At 38.8% G+C, this 18,423-nt stretch overlaps 1 protein-coding gene across 13 annotated transcripts in view; it reads left to right on the top strand.

The window, feature by feature from the left end:
- The window catches only part of SGCE (sarcoglycan epsilon), a 56,202-nt gene that overhangs the window by 17,823 nt on the left and 19,956 nt on the right, over positions 1-18,423 (top strand). For all 13 annotated transcript variants that reach the window (XM_034760466.1, XM_034760463.1, XM_034760476.1 and 10 more), the window contains 4 exons: positions 1,409-1,566; positions 4,733-4,805; positions 9,972-10,170; positions 11,871-12,033. In XM_034760466.1, the coding sequence (XP_034616357.1) occupies positions 1,409-1,566; positions 4,733-4,805; positions 9,972-10,170; positions 11,871-12,033 (593 nt within the window). The remainder of the gene's footprint in view (positions 1-1,408; positions 1,567-4,732; positions 4,806-9,971; positions 10,171-11,870; positions 12,034-18,423) is intronic.

The following is an 18,423-nucleotide window of genomic DNA, read 5'->3' as shown; positions in this document are numbered from 1 at the left end:
TCAAAATCACACTTTCTTTGTCCAGTCTCCCACTGTTGCTTCCTGGGTCTCTCTTCTTGAGAGTCTGCACAATCTTTTTCTAATGTTTCTCATTCTAGGGTACAGGTTCTCTTCCTGAATGTCTGTGCAAACTCTCACTCCATTCATGTAGCGAAGTGAATGGGAAGTTCTTCCTGCCCTCTATTGGCAGCTGTACACTTGGGCTGAAAAGAAAACAAGTGCACCCCCCAACCCCCCATGTTCCCTTTCCCAAGGCTTCTTCCTTCACTTGCTTCCACTTGTTCTTTGCCCTTCCCAACATTACCTAATAAAACAGTCTTAAACATCGAGCTTCCTCTTCTGGCACTTCTTCTCCAGCCATCCAGTTCTCTAAGTGGTACTTTTAATGGCCACTGACCAGGGTCCTTCCAAGATACTTTCTGTCCACAGCTCCTACTCGTTATCTGCATCCTCCGGCTGTGCGAAAAAAGAGCTGTTTATTTACCCTATTCCCAACATACCTTGCCTGGAGTTTCAAACTTTCATTCACTTTAGGAACTACAGATCACAACATTCCTGGGGTCTGTGCTGAAATCAGGAGCAGGACAGTGTTCAATGAGGAGCCTACCCTTAAAGGGCCAGCACACCATATGTAAGTGTTATTTTACCAGTTAAAAATTGTATCAGAGAAATCTTGTTGTCCTCTTGTCTTTTCGGCTATCATAAATTTCTTAAAACAAAATCCTTTCCCACTTCTGTCCTGTGGCACAAGCTTGTTGGCAGCGATTGCCTCTTTCCAATCTTCTGATCTAGGGTTAAATTTGGAAGAGTTTCTCTAAAGCAAATCTGTTGCTCAGTTGTTAGTGTTGAGAACCTATGTGTCTTGACACATGTTAAGGTGTGAAAAAAACCAGTTTCCCTCTTACAGTAAGGTCCTCAGAGGTAGACATTGTTTCTAGAGCCTTTAAAAAATTAAAGGTTTTTGTGCTTGGAAATACTGGGCTTTGAATCCTTTTGCTTCTGTTGGTAGTGAGGCTGGATGATTTGGTGTTCTAGGAAACATAGGCCCCTGTGAAGCCAGGATCTAGCAATTGATGGGTGGAAGCAGAAGGGGTCACTAGGGCTCTAAGAAAATACAAGCACACTCCACTCTGCTGTTGGCTATACATTTCAAATATGGGATTCCTGTCAATTACACATGCTGAGGCATGGACTCAGGAGTGTGGCTCTCTCAAACTGCACTTTTTTGATAATAAAAAATTACAGTTTTATTATTTCCCCATGGAACTGCAATGATGTGTTACAAAACATTATAGTAATTGTGTTTATATGACAAAACTGAACTCAAAATTATTTAATGGAAACTTCAAAAACAAGGTGCATAAAGTTCATTTTTTGAAAACATTCTAATATTGTGTATCTTATCTAGGTGAGATAAGTAATGATCCTATAACATTTAACACCAACTTAATGGGTTACCCTGACAGACCTGGATGGCTACGCTACATTCAGAGGACACCATACAGTGATGGAGTGCTGTACGGATCACCAACTATAGAAAATGTGGGCAAACCTACCATCATTGAGGTACTTCCTTTAAAAGCATCAGAAGGTTTTATTTCATTTTTTAAATCTTTATCACTTAATGTAAAATAGTGTGCAAAATAACTTCATGAACAATTAAATGAACATCTAAATATTTAACTTTGCACTTCTCTTCCCTAGAAATATACCACTTATCTTTCCCTTCAGTGCAAACAAATACAGTTGTTAAATCAATAAACAGATTTTTTATTTACTTTTTATCACTCAGTGGTAAATTATTCATGTTTACATTTGTAACTAACACCAAACCATTTTCCTATTCTAATCTCCTAATTACTAATGCTGACAAAAATCACTATTTGTTGTATCTACATCACTAATATGAATATGATTCTAAAATTTTAAAAGTACTAATTATATAGTGAACAGCAGTTGAAAGACAAAACCTGTATGATTCTCAGTCATGCCTTTGGTCCCCCACCACAGATTAGCAAGTCAATGGGGCAACTCTGCAGCTCACAACATTATGAAAAAATTGCTAAATATTATATAGAGGCAATATAATATTTTCTGTCCTATTATCTATCCCTTTCTTGATGATTCCCAACATTCTGTTCGCTTTTTTGACTGCCGCTGCACATTGAGTGGATGATTTCAGACAACTATCCACAATGACTCCAAGATCTCTTTCTTGAGTGGTAACAGCTAATTTAGACCCCATCATTGTATATGTATAGTTAGGATTATGTTTTCCAATGTGCATTACTTTGCATTTATCAACATTAAATTTCATCTGCCATTTTGTTGCCCAGTCACCCAGTTTTGTGAGATCCTTTTGTAGCTCTTCGCAGTCTGCCTGGGACTAAACTATTTTGAGTAGTTTTGTATTATCTGCAAATTTTGCCACCTCACTGTTTACCCCTTTTTCCAGATCGGTTATGAATATGTTAAATAGGACTGGGCCCAGTACAGTTTTTGTTTTATTTGATTTACTCCCTAATAAATAGGTGAATGGTTTTTTCAATCTTTTATAGGAGTTTTAAATATATAGTTTGTGATGTAGCTGTAATAAGTGATTTATCTATCTTTTGGATTTATTGTTAAACTGAAATTACAAATAAAAAAAGGAAAGAATGCCACTCTAAATATTAGTGCTACAGTTAGTGTTAGTTTTTCAGCAGATTTAATTTTGCAGTGCTAAATTAATTTTTGTTAAAAAGCTCTCAAATTAGAGATTAATTTTCTATTTTTTATTAACATTTCTTATACATAGAGTACACTATTTTTACAATTTAAGCTTTATTCTCTTCACTTACATAAATTTGCCTGTAACCGATATGTCAGACCACTATCCTCTCCTCATTCCAATCCCTTTCAAGAGCCCTTTTACTGGGACACCTTCAAGAAGTGAGCTAGTCATATTATTTTTAACTAGTGTGCTCCTCTATGCTATTCCTATCCTTTCCTGAGAGACTGCATAATTTCATTCACGTAACCACTATCCTGCCCTCCACCTTCTGATATTTTGTTACCTCCCTTTGTTGAATCATGTCAAGCTAGATTGTCAGATCTTTTGGGCAGAGACCATCTATTTCTATTTGTGTTATAAGACATCTGTATTTTTGAGGGTAATGGGGAGGAAAGGGAAAAATACACAATTCTGATATACCATATTCCAAAATTCTTATGAGTTCAGTCATGGTATAACTTTTCAACATAGTCAAAGAATAATCACTGGGGACTGTTTGGCCATCAGATGAATACCACAGATCCTTCATGCATTTAAAAGGTACCTTTCTGTGTACTTGTACATAATTAAATCAGAGACATTTTTTCCCAAAAATAAGGAGCATATACTCTGTATCTCCCAATAGCTTTCAACACACCTAAAGATAAAGACTCTGGCATTCTTATTATTTGTATTGTGGTAGTGCCTAGAAGCCCCATTCATGGATCAAGGTCCCATTGTGCTAGGCTCTGTACAAATATACAACTAAAAGTTGGTCACCATCCCAAAGACCTTACAATGTTTTTTCTTATAAATATCACCAGTTAGGTTAGCTCCTCCAGTTGCTAAGAATGAATAGAAACCTTACAGCCTTCAGGACAAAATACAAAACCCATCTCTACTCTTTGACTTTATCATACTTAGGTCAATAAAAGAAGAAAAAAATACAGAAAAACAAACGAACTGCTCCCTCGTGTTCCTGAAATGGAGCCGAGAGAGAAAAGAATACAGGACTAGGGTACGCCAATCACTTGTATGTAAATATGTTATCCATGTGGTATCTGAGAATATTAGTGCAGTATAAATAACTACTAGTGTGAAAATCCCAGTAAGCTGTCTTTATTTAATATAGTGCTCCTTCAATCCAGTAGGCCTGCTCATTCATTTATCTTTCCTGTTTCTATATGGTCCATAGAGGTTATATTTTTACTATTCAGAAATAAAAATAATTACCATATATACTTGTTCATTAGCCCATTCGTTTATAAGCCGACACCCCAAGATGGATAAGTAAAAATAACAAAAAACTGTATGACCCTTTCATAAGCCAACCTTATATTTCAGGGGTTGGAAAACTTTGGCTCCCAGCCTTTCAGGGTAAGCCACTGGCAGGCCGGGCCAGTTTGTTTACCTGCCGCATCCGCAGGTTCGGCCGATCACGGGAACGGCGAACCGTGGCCATAGGGAGCTGAGGGGATCCATGCCTGCGGACGCTCCAGGTAAACAAAATGACAATGTATTAGATATTCAATTCAATGATTCCATAGAGCAGGGATCAGCAACCTTTGGCACGCAGCTCGCCAGGCTAAGAACCCTGGTGGGCCGGGCCACTTTGTTTACCTGCCACGTCCACAGGTTTGGTCGATTGCGGCTCCCACTGGGCGCGGTTCGCTGCTCCAGGCCAATGGAGGTGGCGGGAAGCGGCGGCCAGCACATCCCTTGGCCTGCGCCAAAGGTTGCCGATCCTTGCCATAGAGTTTAAAATCATCAAATTTTGGTGTAGACCTGTTTATAAGCCGACCCCCGATCTTTGATGCGTCACTTTTTTACCAAAAATATTCAGCTTATGAACGAGTATATACGGTACATATATTAGTGAATATTTTTAATTTAAGAAAAACAATATTTTCTTTGCTGAATTCATTAATTTTGGTTTTCATATTTGTACTACCATTTTGGTGTCATCTGTTTTTATTCTAGATCACTGCTTATAACAGGCGCACCTTTGAGACTGCAAGACATAACTTGATCATTAATATAATGTCAGCAGAAGGTATGTACAGAAGAGATTTTGCAGCGCTCTAGATTGTATAAGTGATAAATTGTTAAGATTACATGATTAATAGATTTGACAAAATACTGTCAAACATTAAGCAATGTTTCAACTAAAAGCCTGAGTGGTGAGGAGGTAAGGGAAACTTCCCTGTCTTGATTCATCCTGTTTGTTATTTTTTGCTAAACCGTTTTTGCCAGGGCTGATTTATGCCTAGTTCTTAAAAATTCTTCTGAAGAGCCAACTTTTTTGCTTTTGGAACCAAATTGTACCAAACTGTATATTTTCTACACCTACACCAAATACAAGGGATATATCTCTTCTTCTGCGAAGTATTTGTTTTGAAACCAATAGTAGTGAGAGCTGTATTTGAAAAGTGCATCAAGCCTTTGAAGTTAAAGGACAAAGAAACATGCAGGGATGTCAGCATTATTTTGCATCTCAGTTGGTTAATGAAAGATATATCTAACTGGCGAATTAGACTTTTAAAGCATAGAATGAAAAACTTTTTGCAAAGTTAGGGACACTGGATCAAATTAAGCAGTGACATAATCAAGTACTGCTCCATTGAGGTAAATGGAGTTGCACAATTTTGTCATCAACAATAGTAGATATTGGATTTTGAAATGGAGGCAGGGAGGCCCAATATGCTTTTTTAATGTCTTTATGAAAGACAATGAATTTCATAATATCAAACGCTTTATACAAGCAGTGACCTTAAAGATTCAGGTTGCCTTGCAAAACAGCTAGTTGCATGTTCTATCAACTGTCATTGAAAAAAATTCTCCAGATAAATAGAATGAGCTAAATTCTAATTTCATTTATATTGGTGAAAATCTTGAGCAGCTCTGAAGTCTATGGAAGTCTATGCTCCAGACCTACAATGTTGTTAAGTACAGAATCTGGTTCACTGGGACACATTTAGCAGAAATGTAGACGGTAGTGCAGGTTAGTCAAAAAAAGAGCATAAGTGTTAAAGAAATGTAATTTGCATTGATTTATTCAATGGGTAGGCAAAACAAGTGTCATACACAAAAGAGATTGTCATAAGAGAAGCACATAACAGAATGTTTTATGATAAGGTAAAGGGCTGCATTCTCTTCCACACTTTTCCTGTTATATACTCTAGTCAACACTCCCCTGTAAATAAAAATCCTTATCTACTGCTGCTTTTTTCTGGGAGCAGCTTCTCTACATTCTTTTAGTTTATTATGTAAACACATTGGATATATTCTCTCCTATTCCACATACAGAACTCCTATTCTTGTCATTGGCAGTGTAATACTTACATTGAGTAGAGAATATGTCCCATTATCAGAAAAAAATATGGGTGCCACAAATCAATAGTGGGTTTTTTCTTTTTCCTTTTCAAATTGTCATAGGGAGTGCTTAGCATTTTGGCCTCCATCCAGCAATGCATTTAAGCACATACTTAACTTTATGCATGTAACCCTTCTGCCAGCCAAGTTGATAGCAGCAAGGGCCGGGTTCAGTACATAGGGGTCCCTTCCCAACAGCGTGACACAGAACCAGCTCGAGCCCCCACCCAGTGACCTGGGAAAATCTTACACACACCCCTAGGCGCCTCGAAGAGGCAATACTTCCCCTCTCGCAAGCACAGAGCCTCGGTGTAGCAGAAAATGTTTAATAACATGAGGTAAACGACATAGCATTAAATTGGGAAAACACCACAACTAGAGTTCATAGACCAAACCATGAGCGAAGACCCACCCCAGCAAATTGGGCCGTGTCCTTTCCCGTTGGTTCTTGAAACCAGCGACCCAAGAATCACCAAAGTCCCAAAAGTCCACCAATCCCAAAGTCTCTTGGGTCCAGCAACCCAAGAATCACCAAAGTCCCAGAAGTCCGACAACCCCCCAAAGTCTCTGTCCCTGATCAGTGCAGCCCCAGAGTTCAAGGGGGGGGGGGTGAGCAAGGTGTTAAGGGGCACCTTACGTGATCCAAGTCCAACCGGCTGCTTCTCCGTGGGGTTCCACTGAAGCCTTCACCACGAGCCGCTCCGCTCCACTCCACCCGCAGTCCCACTCCTGCCATCCCACGAGCTGCTCTGGCAGCTGCTCCGCTCACCGACCTGTGAGCCGCTCCGCTCTGCTCACCGACCTGTGAGCCACACCGCTCCGCTCCAGCCGTCCCTTGGGCCACTCCCACAAGGCTCCGCTCTGCACTGCTCTGCTCTGCTCGCTACTTCTCCAGCCACTCCGCTCCGCTTGCCCCCGCGAGGCTACACTCTGCTAGCTGCTCCGCCAGCCGCTTAGCAATATAGCTTCAGACTCCCCCACTAGTTAACACAGCCTCAGTGATCTCAGCTCTTAAATAGCTTTAGCTCTTTTGTGATTTCAGCTCTTAGTGATTTCAGCTAGTAGTAGGGGAGCCCCAGTGCTGGTGCACTATTGGCCCAAAGTGAACTCAGCTCAGCAGCCTGTAACTAGACTCCTAAAGGAATCAAAGTTAGCTCTGACATTCAACAGTAGAGAGAGGAGGAGGTGCAATTGGTGTTTCAGGCCCACAAAGGGGACCCACACCACCAGGTACCAATACCTGCCCCCAACCTCTCTCTCAATTCACTGGGTTTTGTAACCCATGCCCCTTGACAAGCAAATGCTACTTAGGTAATGGTGAATGACTCACTCAGTCCTTCTGTCATACAACAGTTCCACTGGCCTTGATTCACAGAATCAGGGTAACAAAACTTTATTCTTTCTGCCCCAATAACAGAGAAAGTGGGGATCCCACACCAGCCAAAGTAACCACTTTGAGTTGCTGTTGTTTCATGCCAGGCGAGTGGGTGTGCCTATGCAAACAAGATCAGCCCCTGGAGTTCTTTTCCACACTCGCCATAATTCACCACCAGATGTCAGGGTAGAGCTCATCCTGACTCTGCTTACATGCACATGGTTAGTTCCATTAACTTTAATGGAACTGCTCATATGCTTAACTTTTAAGTATGTGCTTAAGTGCATTGCTGAATCAGAGCTGTAATGCTCAGGGCCCTGCAATACCAAGCCTTCATTCCCTAGATTTTAAAAGCAACACATAGGCTTTTAACTTTGATATGCCTCTTGAATTTATTACTTATTTTATAGCTAAATCCCCACAACATATAGAGGCCAATAGCTGATGTATCACCAGACGAAGAAAATCCCTCCAAATGCATTTAGGTAACTGAAATGATTCACTACAGTTAAATCATAATGCTGAATGTGTGACAATCACTTCCACAGTTATAGACAAATGTCATAAAAACTCAGAAGGAAAACTGGTATGTGATCACAAAGCATCTATCTATTCTAAAAGTAGCAAAAGAAACAAGGAAAAATGTCAGACAACAATTTTTTGCAAACATTTTTTCTCCTCAAATTTTCTCCAGTGTGAACATCCCTTTCATCTTCATAATGTTACTATGTTGATTTGTACAATATACCCTATCGTGCTTAACTAATAACATCTGTTTTATCATGAAAGATTGTGAAAGGCTTGTTTTACTAAATTTAAAAGCTAGTGCAAAACTAAATAAATAAACCAAGTGAAAAAATCAGATAGCATCTCCAAGAAGAGTGTAAAGGATTTAAAAACGAAGCATATTGATATTCATTTAGGAAAACCTGTGTTCTTCAATACAGTTTGTAACCAGATTGCAGTATGTAACAATATAAGTAAAATATTCAGTAGTCTGTAAAATCAGAAAACAAGACATAAATACATGTAATTTGAGTTAATGAAACCTGTAAAATGAAAATTCTTCTGGGTTTTCTTTAATATTTGAAAGAAGGCTTTTTATTTTATCAGAGCTCTGACCACTACTCCTGGCCTCCGCTAAGTACTTTTAGAATATCTATCTATGGGGAAAAAATGAAATGTGCATATTGAATTTGAGTGTGAACCGGATACAAATGCACAGTACCACAAAAATAGTTGCACATAAAACATAAAACTCAGGTGCAGCAGACAATGTTCTGTGGTAACTTTTACATTTAAAAAAGTAGATGTTTCAGGTTAACCAAGTTGCAAACAAATCACAGTTCAAAACTGAAAACAATACAAGTCACCTTAAAAATACCAACACCACTGATCTGTCTTAAAATTAGAGCTGGGCAAACTTTTTCAGGCAAATTGAATTTTCACTGAAAAATCTGTTTTGGTCAACCTGAATCTATGAATTTGACACTAATAATTTTGACCATTCACAAAACAACCAGAGGAGGAGGAGGTGAAGTTTGTGGTGGTAATGGTGGTGATGCTGCTGCATCTGCTACTGCCCTTATATTATTTAGCTCAGTGGCTAGGGCATTCACTTGGGATATGGGAGATAGAGGTTTGAATTCCTGCTCTGAAATATACCTGATATGGAATTTCTCAATCAACTGAAAAGTCAGAAAAAAATCAGATTTGGTTTGACCAAACTGATTTTTTTTTTTAAAACATATATTTCAGAACTGTCATCCAACTGAAAAATCAGTTATTTGCCCAGCTCGCCATAAAATTTAGCAGACCATTCTAATTGTGGGTGTGGACAGTTTGTGCATTTTGAATTTACTGATTACTTAAACAAGAGGAAACTAAAGTGAGACCTACAATATAGTCTGTCATCACCTTCAGTTTCAACATGGAGTTGTGGCCTATTGCATTTACAGGTTCCAGCCTACAGTATTTCATCTTGAATGAATCATCTCATGCCACTCTGGTCAAGTGTATGAAGCAATGCAGGCTGAGACTTGTAGTCATTGCAGGCCACTCCTCTTTGCCCAAGAGTAGGGTAGCTGCAATTTTCTTCATTTAATGCAGATTAAGTGTTGTCTTCAGGGGGCAGATCCTGTGCAGAGGTAAATTGTCATAGTTTCATTGAAGTCACAGCACTATTATAATTTACACCAGCTGAGGATCAGCCCTCAGGTTATTTGCAGGTTGCCAGTAGCTCCATCAATAGAGCAAAGCTTGAGTGCTTCTTTAAAAAATAGTTGGTGCCATTATAAATAAACATAGTTTGATAATTAAATAAGAGTGGCCAGATCAGAATATAACTTGGTATCTTAAAAGGATTTTAGGAAGGTGCCTCCTCAGTCTTCTTTAATAAGTCAGTAGTGCAGTACTCAACCACTATTTTAGATCTTTTGTAATAAAGACATAACTCTTTTCCTTCACAACTAGATTTTCCTTTACCATATCAAGCGGAGTTCTTCATAAAGAACATGAATGTAGAAGAAATGTTAGCAAGTGAGGTTCTTGGAGATTTTCTTGGAGCAGTGAAAAATGTGTGGCAACCAGAGCGTTTGAATGCTATAAACATCACCTCAGCTCTAGACAGGGGAGGCAGAGTTCCACTTCCTATTAATGATATGAAAGAGGGGTAAGCACATGTGTATATATATCTAATCTGTTTATAAGTCTTTAGCACTCAAAATAAGTGTCACTGAAGTGTTTAATGTTCCTTTCAGGCATTCAAGACTTTTTGGAAGTTACTTTTTAAAGAACAAACTTTTGGAAATTGTTATTAGATATTAAAAATACATACGTACCCAGAGGCCCCAGATGGGGAGATCAAGGTCTTTTGATGTTAGGTGCTGGGAATTTACAATCAAGGAAACATTAACAGTTTTCCCTGTTTACAAAACAGGTGGAAGGAAATAAGACTCTCTTAATCTACAATTCCAGTCTTATATCCCAGTAACTCCAGAGCCTAATTTTGATTCATGACTCTGAAGTTCTATAACATAGACCTCACAAAACTTAAAATTAGCTCAGCTGCATTCTGTTCCAAACATCACAGGCACATTTAAAGGTACATCTTCCAATACTATAGCTCTTAAATTTAGAGTTCACTGATTAATATTGCTTGTGAAGGGGCTCATTCCTTTGCGTTAGAAGTTTTAGGAAAGTTTTTTTTAAAAAAATATACAGATAAGAACTTACTAGAGAAATACGCCTTGAGCAAAATTTTCCTTTTTTAATGTTTTTTGATTGAGAGGCTTCTTGAAGTCTGTCACTACAGTTGAACAGCAGCTAAAGAAAATCTGGCACCCAACCCCCAAGTAAGGTATCTGAAATTTGTTAATTGAACAGTGTCTTAAAGTGGATTATTTATGTATTACTGTAATATATGCTGGCTAGTAAACTAACTCCTGGAATTTTTAAACACATGAACTAAAGAGATACGCAGCTTCCTCATCCTGTGTTAGCCACACCAGTGTATATAAGATGCTACATAGAGTTTCATCTGTGGTGGTTTTGAGTATTGCTCAGACTGTGCTCTGTGTACTCCCTGGCAAACTGAACCTAAATTCTGCTTCAAGGTCCCTGGATTCTGTGACTTTTTGGTGCAGCAGATTATATTCTGTAACAGTTTCATTTATTCATTTCAATTGAGATAAGTATGAAAATGAATAATAGTATGAGTACAGTAGCCCTTGTTTTATTTACTTTGACACTAAAATCAGTTTGTTTTGTCCCACACTCTGCTTTCAGTATATTGTAAAATTTTGTATTGACAGTGCATAACTGTCTTGTGGAATTTGTTGAGAGAAGCTGGATGTTTTGACAGGTTGGCATCAATAATAAATTAATAAATTGCAGTTCTAATTTAAAGCATTTTCAAATACATTTTACAATTTACACGTGGGAAGAAGTGCTGATATATCCATGAATTTTCAAGAATGCTATGCTGAACAAAATTTTCTCTTATATGAAATGAACTATTTTAACAGAACTTCCTCAAGTACTTTATCAATGATTTATTGCTGTTTTTACCTCAAAATCCTGAACTTTGAGCTTCGGAACTTTTTGAAAATGAAAACTGACTATTGCTAGTCATAATCACACAGTACACTCAAGCAGTAGTAGGAATGTAATAAGTAGCTAGAGAAACAGTTTGGTCCCAGTTCATTGGGCCTACATTGGAAAAAGTGATGTCATAGCCTATAAAACACAACTAGCTGTTTTAGAAATGAACTATGGTGATCATTGGATCGCAGAGGACTAGACTGTGTTCATTAAATATTTATTTATTAATGGATATCCTGATGACACTTTGTCACACATCTTTTTCTGCAGTGTCTATGTTATGGTTGGTGCAGATGTTCCATTCTCCTCATGCTTACGAGAAGTGGAAAATCCACAAAATCAGCTGAGATGCAGCCAAGAAATGGAACCTGTAATAACTTGCGATAAAAAATTTCGTACTGAGTTCAATATTGACTGGTGTAAAATCTCTTTGGTGAGTCACTTTGTGATAACATAAGAAGTGATGTGTTTGTAAATGCGCTACTTAGAGCTGAACATAGTGTGGCCGAGTATTTTGCAAGCCTCACTAAACAACTCTGCCAAATGCACCTCACTTGTGACTGATCAGACATAACTCTTCCTTCAGCAGAGACTGCTAGAATGTGGAGGGATTTTGCTATGTGGCTAGAAGTGTATTATAGTGCAGGCAAGACTAAAACCACCAAATTCAGTTTCCTTTGTGGTGACTTAAGTAGGATTGAACCCATAAATGAATGCCTGGTTCATTAATTCACTGCACTAATATGCCTAGGTCTAACTCATTAACCTAAAAAAAAATTGACATCAGTTACTGACATACTGAGTTGAGTAATTTAGCAATGTTTATCCTTGAATCACCTTGATTGATCATTCGTGTTGTTCTAGCCATTCCTTCAGCCACCTGCTGGCTAGTGTCAGGAGCACTAGGCGCACAATCAGCATAGCGCACCACAGCCCAGAACCCCTGAGCTCAAGCAATCCACCAGCCTCCACCTCCCAGTTAGCTGGGATTACAGGCATGCACCATCACGCCTGGTTGCAATGTTTCTAAATTGTTAAAAACTTCTTCTGAACATAAACATCTCACATTAAATAAGAGGCAGAAAATGAAAATAAGATGAACTACTGGAGCCAAATGAAACTGGAAAATTTTCCTCAGGTTTATCAAGTAAAAGAGAAATATTAAGGAAAAAAATAGGACTACTGTTGGCCAGGGAAGGAGAATAATTCTGATAAGGGCTGAATTTTTAAAATGGTTAGTTTTTCTCAGTTTTAAACAAAAAGCAAAGAAATTGAGGAATGGGAAGAATGTAATGCAAACAATGTTAAACCAAGATGGTCAGTAAAACCCATATCTCAGTAGGGCCAAATGAGATGTATGCAGAAATTTTAAAAGAGCTAGCAGAGTAAGCTGAATCACCTGGTAATACTTAACACATTGCATTTCTTATCTTCATTGCATTTACAAATATTAATTTATCTTTACATGCTCCTCAGAGGTATGTTAATAAGCATTATCCCCATTTCACAAATGAGGAAACTGAAGAAAAGAGGTGAAATGTCTTACCAGGATTTTTTGGAGAGATTATCAGAATGGGGATTTTAAAATGTAAACATACCTAATTACCTGTCCATGTGCAGTCCAGTAGATCACCCATCCTCTATCTTTCAATACATTTTGAATCAGAAGAGTTGCCTAAAACCTGTAAAAATGACAATTATTGCAAAAGGAAGAGCCATAAAATATCCACTGTTTCTGTGTTGATTGCTGAAAAAATTAGCATAAATTAGGGATGTCTGTAGAAAGGTGTCTAATAACAGACCAATTCAGGCCTGACAAAAGTTGCTGATGCAGAGTAGTGATCCAGAAGTGGGCCTGTGTCTCACAACATTGTCTAACACTTTCCATTATAGAGATTCTTGCAATTTTTTAAAAGAAGCTCTGAAACCTCCATTGTTTGCAGCAGGCCTTTGAAATTCTGCAGGGACAAAGTCATGGGGCTATAGATATGCCTTTTGCTTGTTCAATGAAATTTTGTTCAGGTTTGAAAGTTTTATAATTAATAACTCAGTCATTTCCCTTCTATTGCTTGCACTGGTCAGGAATTTTTTGGCAGCCTGCCACAATAATAACTGAGTATGAACATTCTAAGGCCAGTGCTGTTTCCAGCACCGCCTCATCACACAGTGTACTGAGAACATCTGGTAGCTGCCAGAGCAGCTCCCATAGCAGCAAGTGGAGTGAAGGAGGAAGTGGATTCAGACTTCCCTCTGTCTGCCCACACACCTCCCGGCATTGAACACATACCTCCCCACATCTGCCTCCCTCCAGAGTTAAACATGGGGCAGGTGTTCCCAAAAGTTTGGGAGAGGGCTAGGCATTTAATGCTCACTTACTATTTTTTCCACTTGACCTGTTTCACACAACACACAGATTGGCTGCACAAGGAGGCAGAATTAAAATTTCACCGGAAGCCATAAATCTAGCATTTCCTAATGTTTAAGTGCTTGACTTTACAACCTAATAATGTTCTTTTAGCAGTTATTGAGGTGTTTTTTTAATGTAACTATAAATAAGTTGTGTTTGAGTTTCAATCAATTATAAATTGGAAAACTGCACCAGAAGCAAATTTAACTTATTCAAATTAAACTGAAAATGCCCAATTCTTCTGCACCTAGGGCAAGCAGACAAGCCGCTCCAGTTTTCAAGATTACACCTTTGCCCCCTTAAAATGTGCTCAGGACAGTTTACCATACCACTCTTTACTCTTTGGACAGAGTGGTCTGTCTCCCTCCACTGGTCCTGGACTCCTTGCAGTAGTGGACACTCCTAGAGAATGTTTGTCATGGAGTTTCCTTCATCTGGCCCTTATCAACCAAGTCTGTTGTCACAGATGCCTCCCTGATGAGATGGGAAGCATATCTGGGGTCACTGTACGTTCAAGGTCTGTGTTCAGAGCAGGAGTTCTCACTGCATATCAACTTACTGGAGCTTCTGACAGCATTGGTCAATGAGCATCTATGGTGCGTGTCACACTTTTCTGAACTGTATCAGGGGCTCAGTGGTTCTTTCACATACTTACAATAACACCGCAATGTATTATGTGAACAGGCAAAGGGGAGCACACTCCAGGATGCTCTGCCAAGGGGCAATCAGGTTGTGGCAGTTCTTCATCGAGGAGAGTATCACTCCGATTGCTGACCACTTGCCCAGGGTCCAGAATCATCTCACAGACCATCTCAGCAGGAATTTTTCCCTGGTCTCTGAAGACTAGTGTGCTCTGGGCCATCTTTGCAGCTTAGGGCATTCCGATGATCAACCTGTTTGTTACGAGCAACATCAGGAAATGTCATCTGTTCTGCTCTCAAGAAGGCCTCAGACTGGACTCCCTGTCTGATATCATCTACCTTGGCTGCAGTCAGCACGTCTGTATGCTTTTCCCCCAATCTCAGTCATCCCACAGGTCATCCTCAAGCTGAAGGTGGATCGGGCCAAGCTCATTCTGATTGTCCCGGTATGACTGAGGCAGTGCTGTTTTTCTGGCGTTCTCAGCCTCCCATATCCTGTCCTCTTTATCCAAACCTACTCACACAGAATCATGGTCACACTTTAAATCCCATGCTCAGCTCCCTGCATCTCGTGGTATGTCTGCTTCATGGCTAACTAAGGAGGAATCCTGGTGTTCCATGGCTGTTCAAAAGATCCTACTCAATGGTAGAAAACCCTCTACCAGAGTGGCCTATTCATAGAGCCTTGCAAATCCACAGATATCTGCTTTGCATCCATGGACGCGGATATCTGTGGATCATTTTTGCGGATCGGATGTGGAAACAAATTTTGTATCCATGCAGGACTCCACCTATTTGGCAAAATGGAAGCAGTTTTCGGTGTGGTTGTTGGCCTGCAGTGTTTAACCAATGCTGCCTTCTATTCAGGACAGCTTTGAGTACTTGCTGCATCTTCAGTCACTGGGCCTTGTGCTTAGCTCATTGAGAGTACATCTGGCGGCAATATCAGCGTTTTGTCCCCCTATTCAGGGAAGATCAGTCTTCTCCAGTGCCACAGTAGCAAGATTCTTAAAAGGACTTCTTTCTCTCCATCCTCCGGTCTGAGAGCTGATTCCTCTGTGGCACCTTAACACGGTCCTAGTGGTTTTAATGGACCTTCGTTTGAGCTCCTGGTATCTTGTCCCTTTCCGCATTTGTGTCAGAACACTGCATTCCTGTTAGTGATAACATCTGCAAGGAGAGTCTGTGAGTTGCAAGCTCTGATGGCAGAACCTTCATGCACGCAATTCTCTACGGATAAAGTGACTTTACAACCACACCCCAAAAATTTTGTCTAAAGGGGTTTCTCGGTTTCATTTGAACCAGGTGGTATATTTACCAGTGTTCTTTCCTAAGCCATATTCATCTCCAGAGGAGCAGCACGTTCATACATTAGATGTCAGGTGATGTTTAGCCTTCTGTCTGTACAGGACTAAACAGTTTCATGCTTTGCCTCAGCTATGTGTGTCATATGCAGATCATATGAAGGCACAAGAGGTCTCTTCACAGACTCTGTCTAAATGGATATCCTCCAGTATCAAGACTGCATATGAAATGGCTTCAATGGGTGAGAGTGCAAGCTGCATCAATAGCATTCCTCAGTGATGTCCCATTCTCGGACATTTGCGTGGCTACTACATGGTCATCCATACATACATTTATGAACCGTTATGCCATTACTGCATCTTCCAGGGCGGATGCAAGCTTTGGTGGGGGCAGTCCTGCAATCCTTGTTTGGGTGGACTCGGAGCCCTGCCTCCTGGGGTGGGTACTGCTTGTGAATCACCTACATAGAATATACAGCTGCATCTACTTGAAGAAGAAGAAGAAGAAGAAACAGTTACTGTAAATGTGGTTCTTCAAGATGTGATGCAGATGTGTACCCCATGATTGATTCTCTGTCCCCTCTGCTTTGGAGTCTAGCCTTTGGGCACTCGGTGCCAAGGATCTGAGGGGGATCAGGGCAGTGCTGGCTCATATAGCCAGGGGAGGGACCACGAGTTTGAATACCACCCCTCTATGGGTACTGCTAGACAAAATTCTCTGGCTCCAGTGCACTGGGTGCACACACACCTAAGTGGAATACATGGCTCCATCACATCTCAAAGAACCAATTACTGCAAGTAACCATTTCTTGTCCTCTGACATGGATCTGTACATCCCCAGCAAGCAAATACTGCTGAATGCAGTGGCTAGTGCTAGTGGCAGAGAGGCAGGAGCAGACTATGCCCCCCTCAGGGTCATGATTCCATTCAGTACTGCATCCAGTTCACTTCCTTTGAACACCAACTAGGGGGCAAAGAAACAGGTAGAAGAGACTTCCTACAACCTTTTTCCAGTCATTCATAACTCATTCATGCAACAGAGGGCAGGGTTTACTTTTTAGTATTTAAGAAATGTGCTTAATATATAAATGTATTTGTTAAAAAATAAATCAATAGCCAATAATCAGATTATTGTAATACAAAAGTCGGTCTTTTGAATTTATTTTATCAAATAACAAAAATTAGTGTTGTTTGGTAAAATAAATTCAAAGGACGTATTTTTATATTACTATAATCTGATATTTGTTATTGATCTATTTCTTAATAAATACATTTTTATATTTAATCTTACTTCCGTATATAAAAATAAAATAATGCAGAATGAGAATGAGTTAGTCAAAGTGTTACTTACAATATATCTGAAAATCAGCATAATTTCTTTAATTCGGTGAAACCAGAACTTTGAATAGATCCTCTAACTTCATTTATATGACTGATCAAAAATGTTTATCTTGTGCTATGGCAATGTTTAGAATGAGTCTTCAAAAGTGCTTTTAAAATATCTATTTTTTAGTGATGTCATAGATTCTTTGGAGATAAATGGTCTTCTAATCAACAATTTTTTTAAATTACTGTTTTCATTTGTACAGCTATTCAGCTACTGAATAAATATTTTAGTAATCTTTTTAAAATTTGTCTTTTTAAGTTTTAATTTGTCACTTTATGCTGGTCTTCTAAATCATCCAATAATTGACAAGACTATATTTCATCTAAGGAAATGAATGAGTCTGTTGTTACTTAGATTTAAACGAATAAAAGAAACATTCACCTTATGTATTAATTATATTCTGAAGTCTACTAGTTCATATATGTTACTATATGGGATTATTTTATTTTATATTGAGATTGAACAGGCACAAGCACAACCAGGGTATATAATTAAGTTCAAAATCCCTTATTGTGAAGTTAATACTAAATAATTGAGCTTTACTATTATACAGTAATTGATGACATTAATTTCCCCCCCTTTATTAGGGTTTGAAAGTGCTACATTGCTTCTTTCTTCTACTTTTTAGTGACTACAGTACACTTTGGGAGTGTGAGTGGGATGAATAATTGAACAAAAGCAGGATAAATATTACCTAATCAAAAACAGGGGAACTGGATATCTGAGGGAATTAATAATGGGATCTATACACCCTTTCTGCTTTATGTTACAAGAAGAGAAGAGTGAATAATGAGTTTCTTTGGTCAATGGCAATTCCAAAAAAAAAAAAAAAATTTCAGTTTGAACCGAAAATGAAAAAAGAATTGTGTCAGTGTTTCTTTTTGTATTTTATTTCTTTTTAGAATCGAAGGAAAATTTGAAATTACAAATAATTTCAAATAAAATAAAAACTTTCATTTTGAAAATATCCAAATGAAACATTTCAGGTTTTCAGAATGTTGGGGGTAACCCTCCCCCCACCACACACAAAAAATAAACAATTTGATTAAATTGACACTAATTTGAGAAATGTTTTGGTGTCACT

This window comes from Trachemys scripta, chromosome 2 (assembly GCF_013100865.1).
Source record: "Trachemys scripta elegans isolate TJP31775 chromosome 2, CAS_Tse_1.0, whole genome shotgun sequence".
NCBI classification, from domain to species: Eukaryota; Metazoa; Chordata; order Testudines; family Emydidae; genus Trachemys; species Trachemys scripta.
This window is presented reverse-complemented; position numbering and strand designations above follow the sequence as displayed.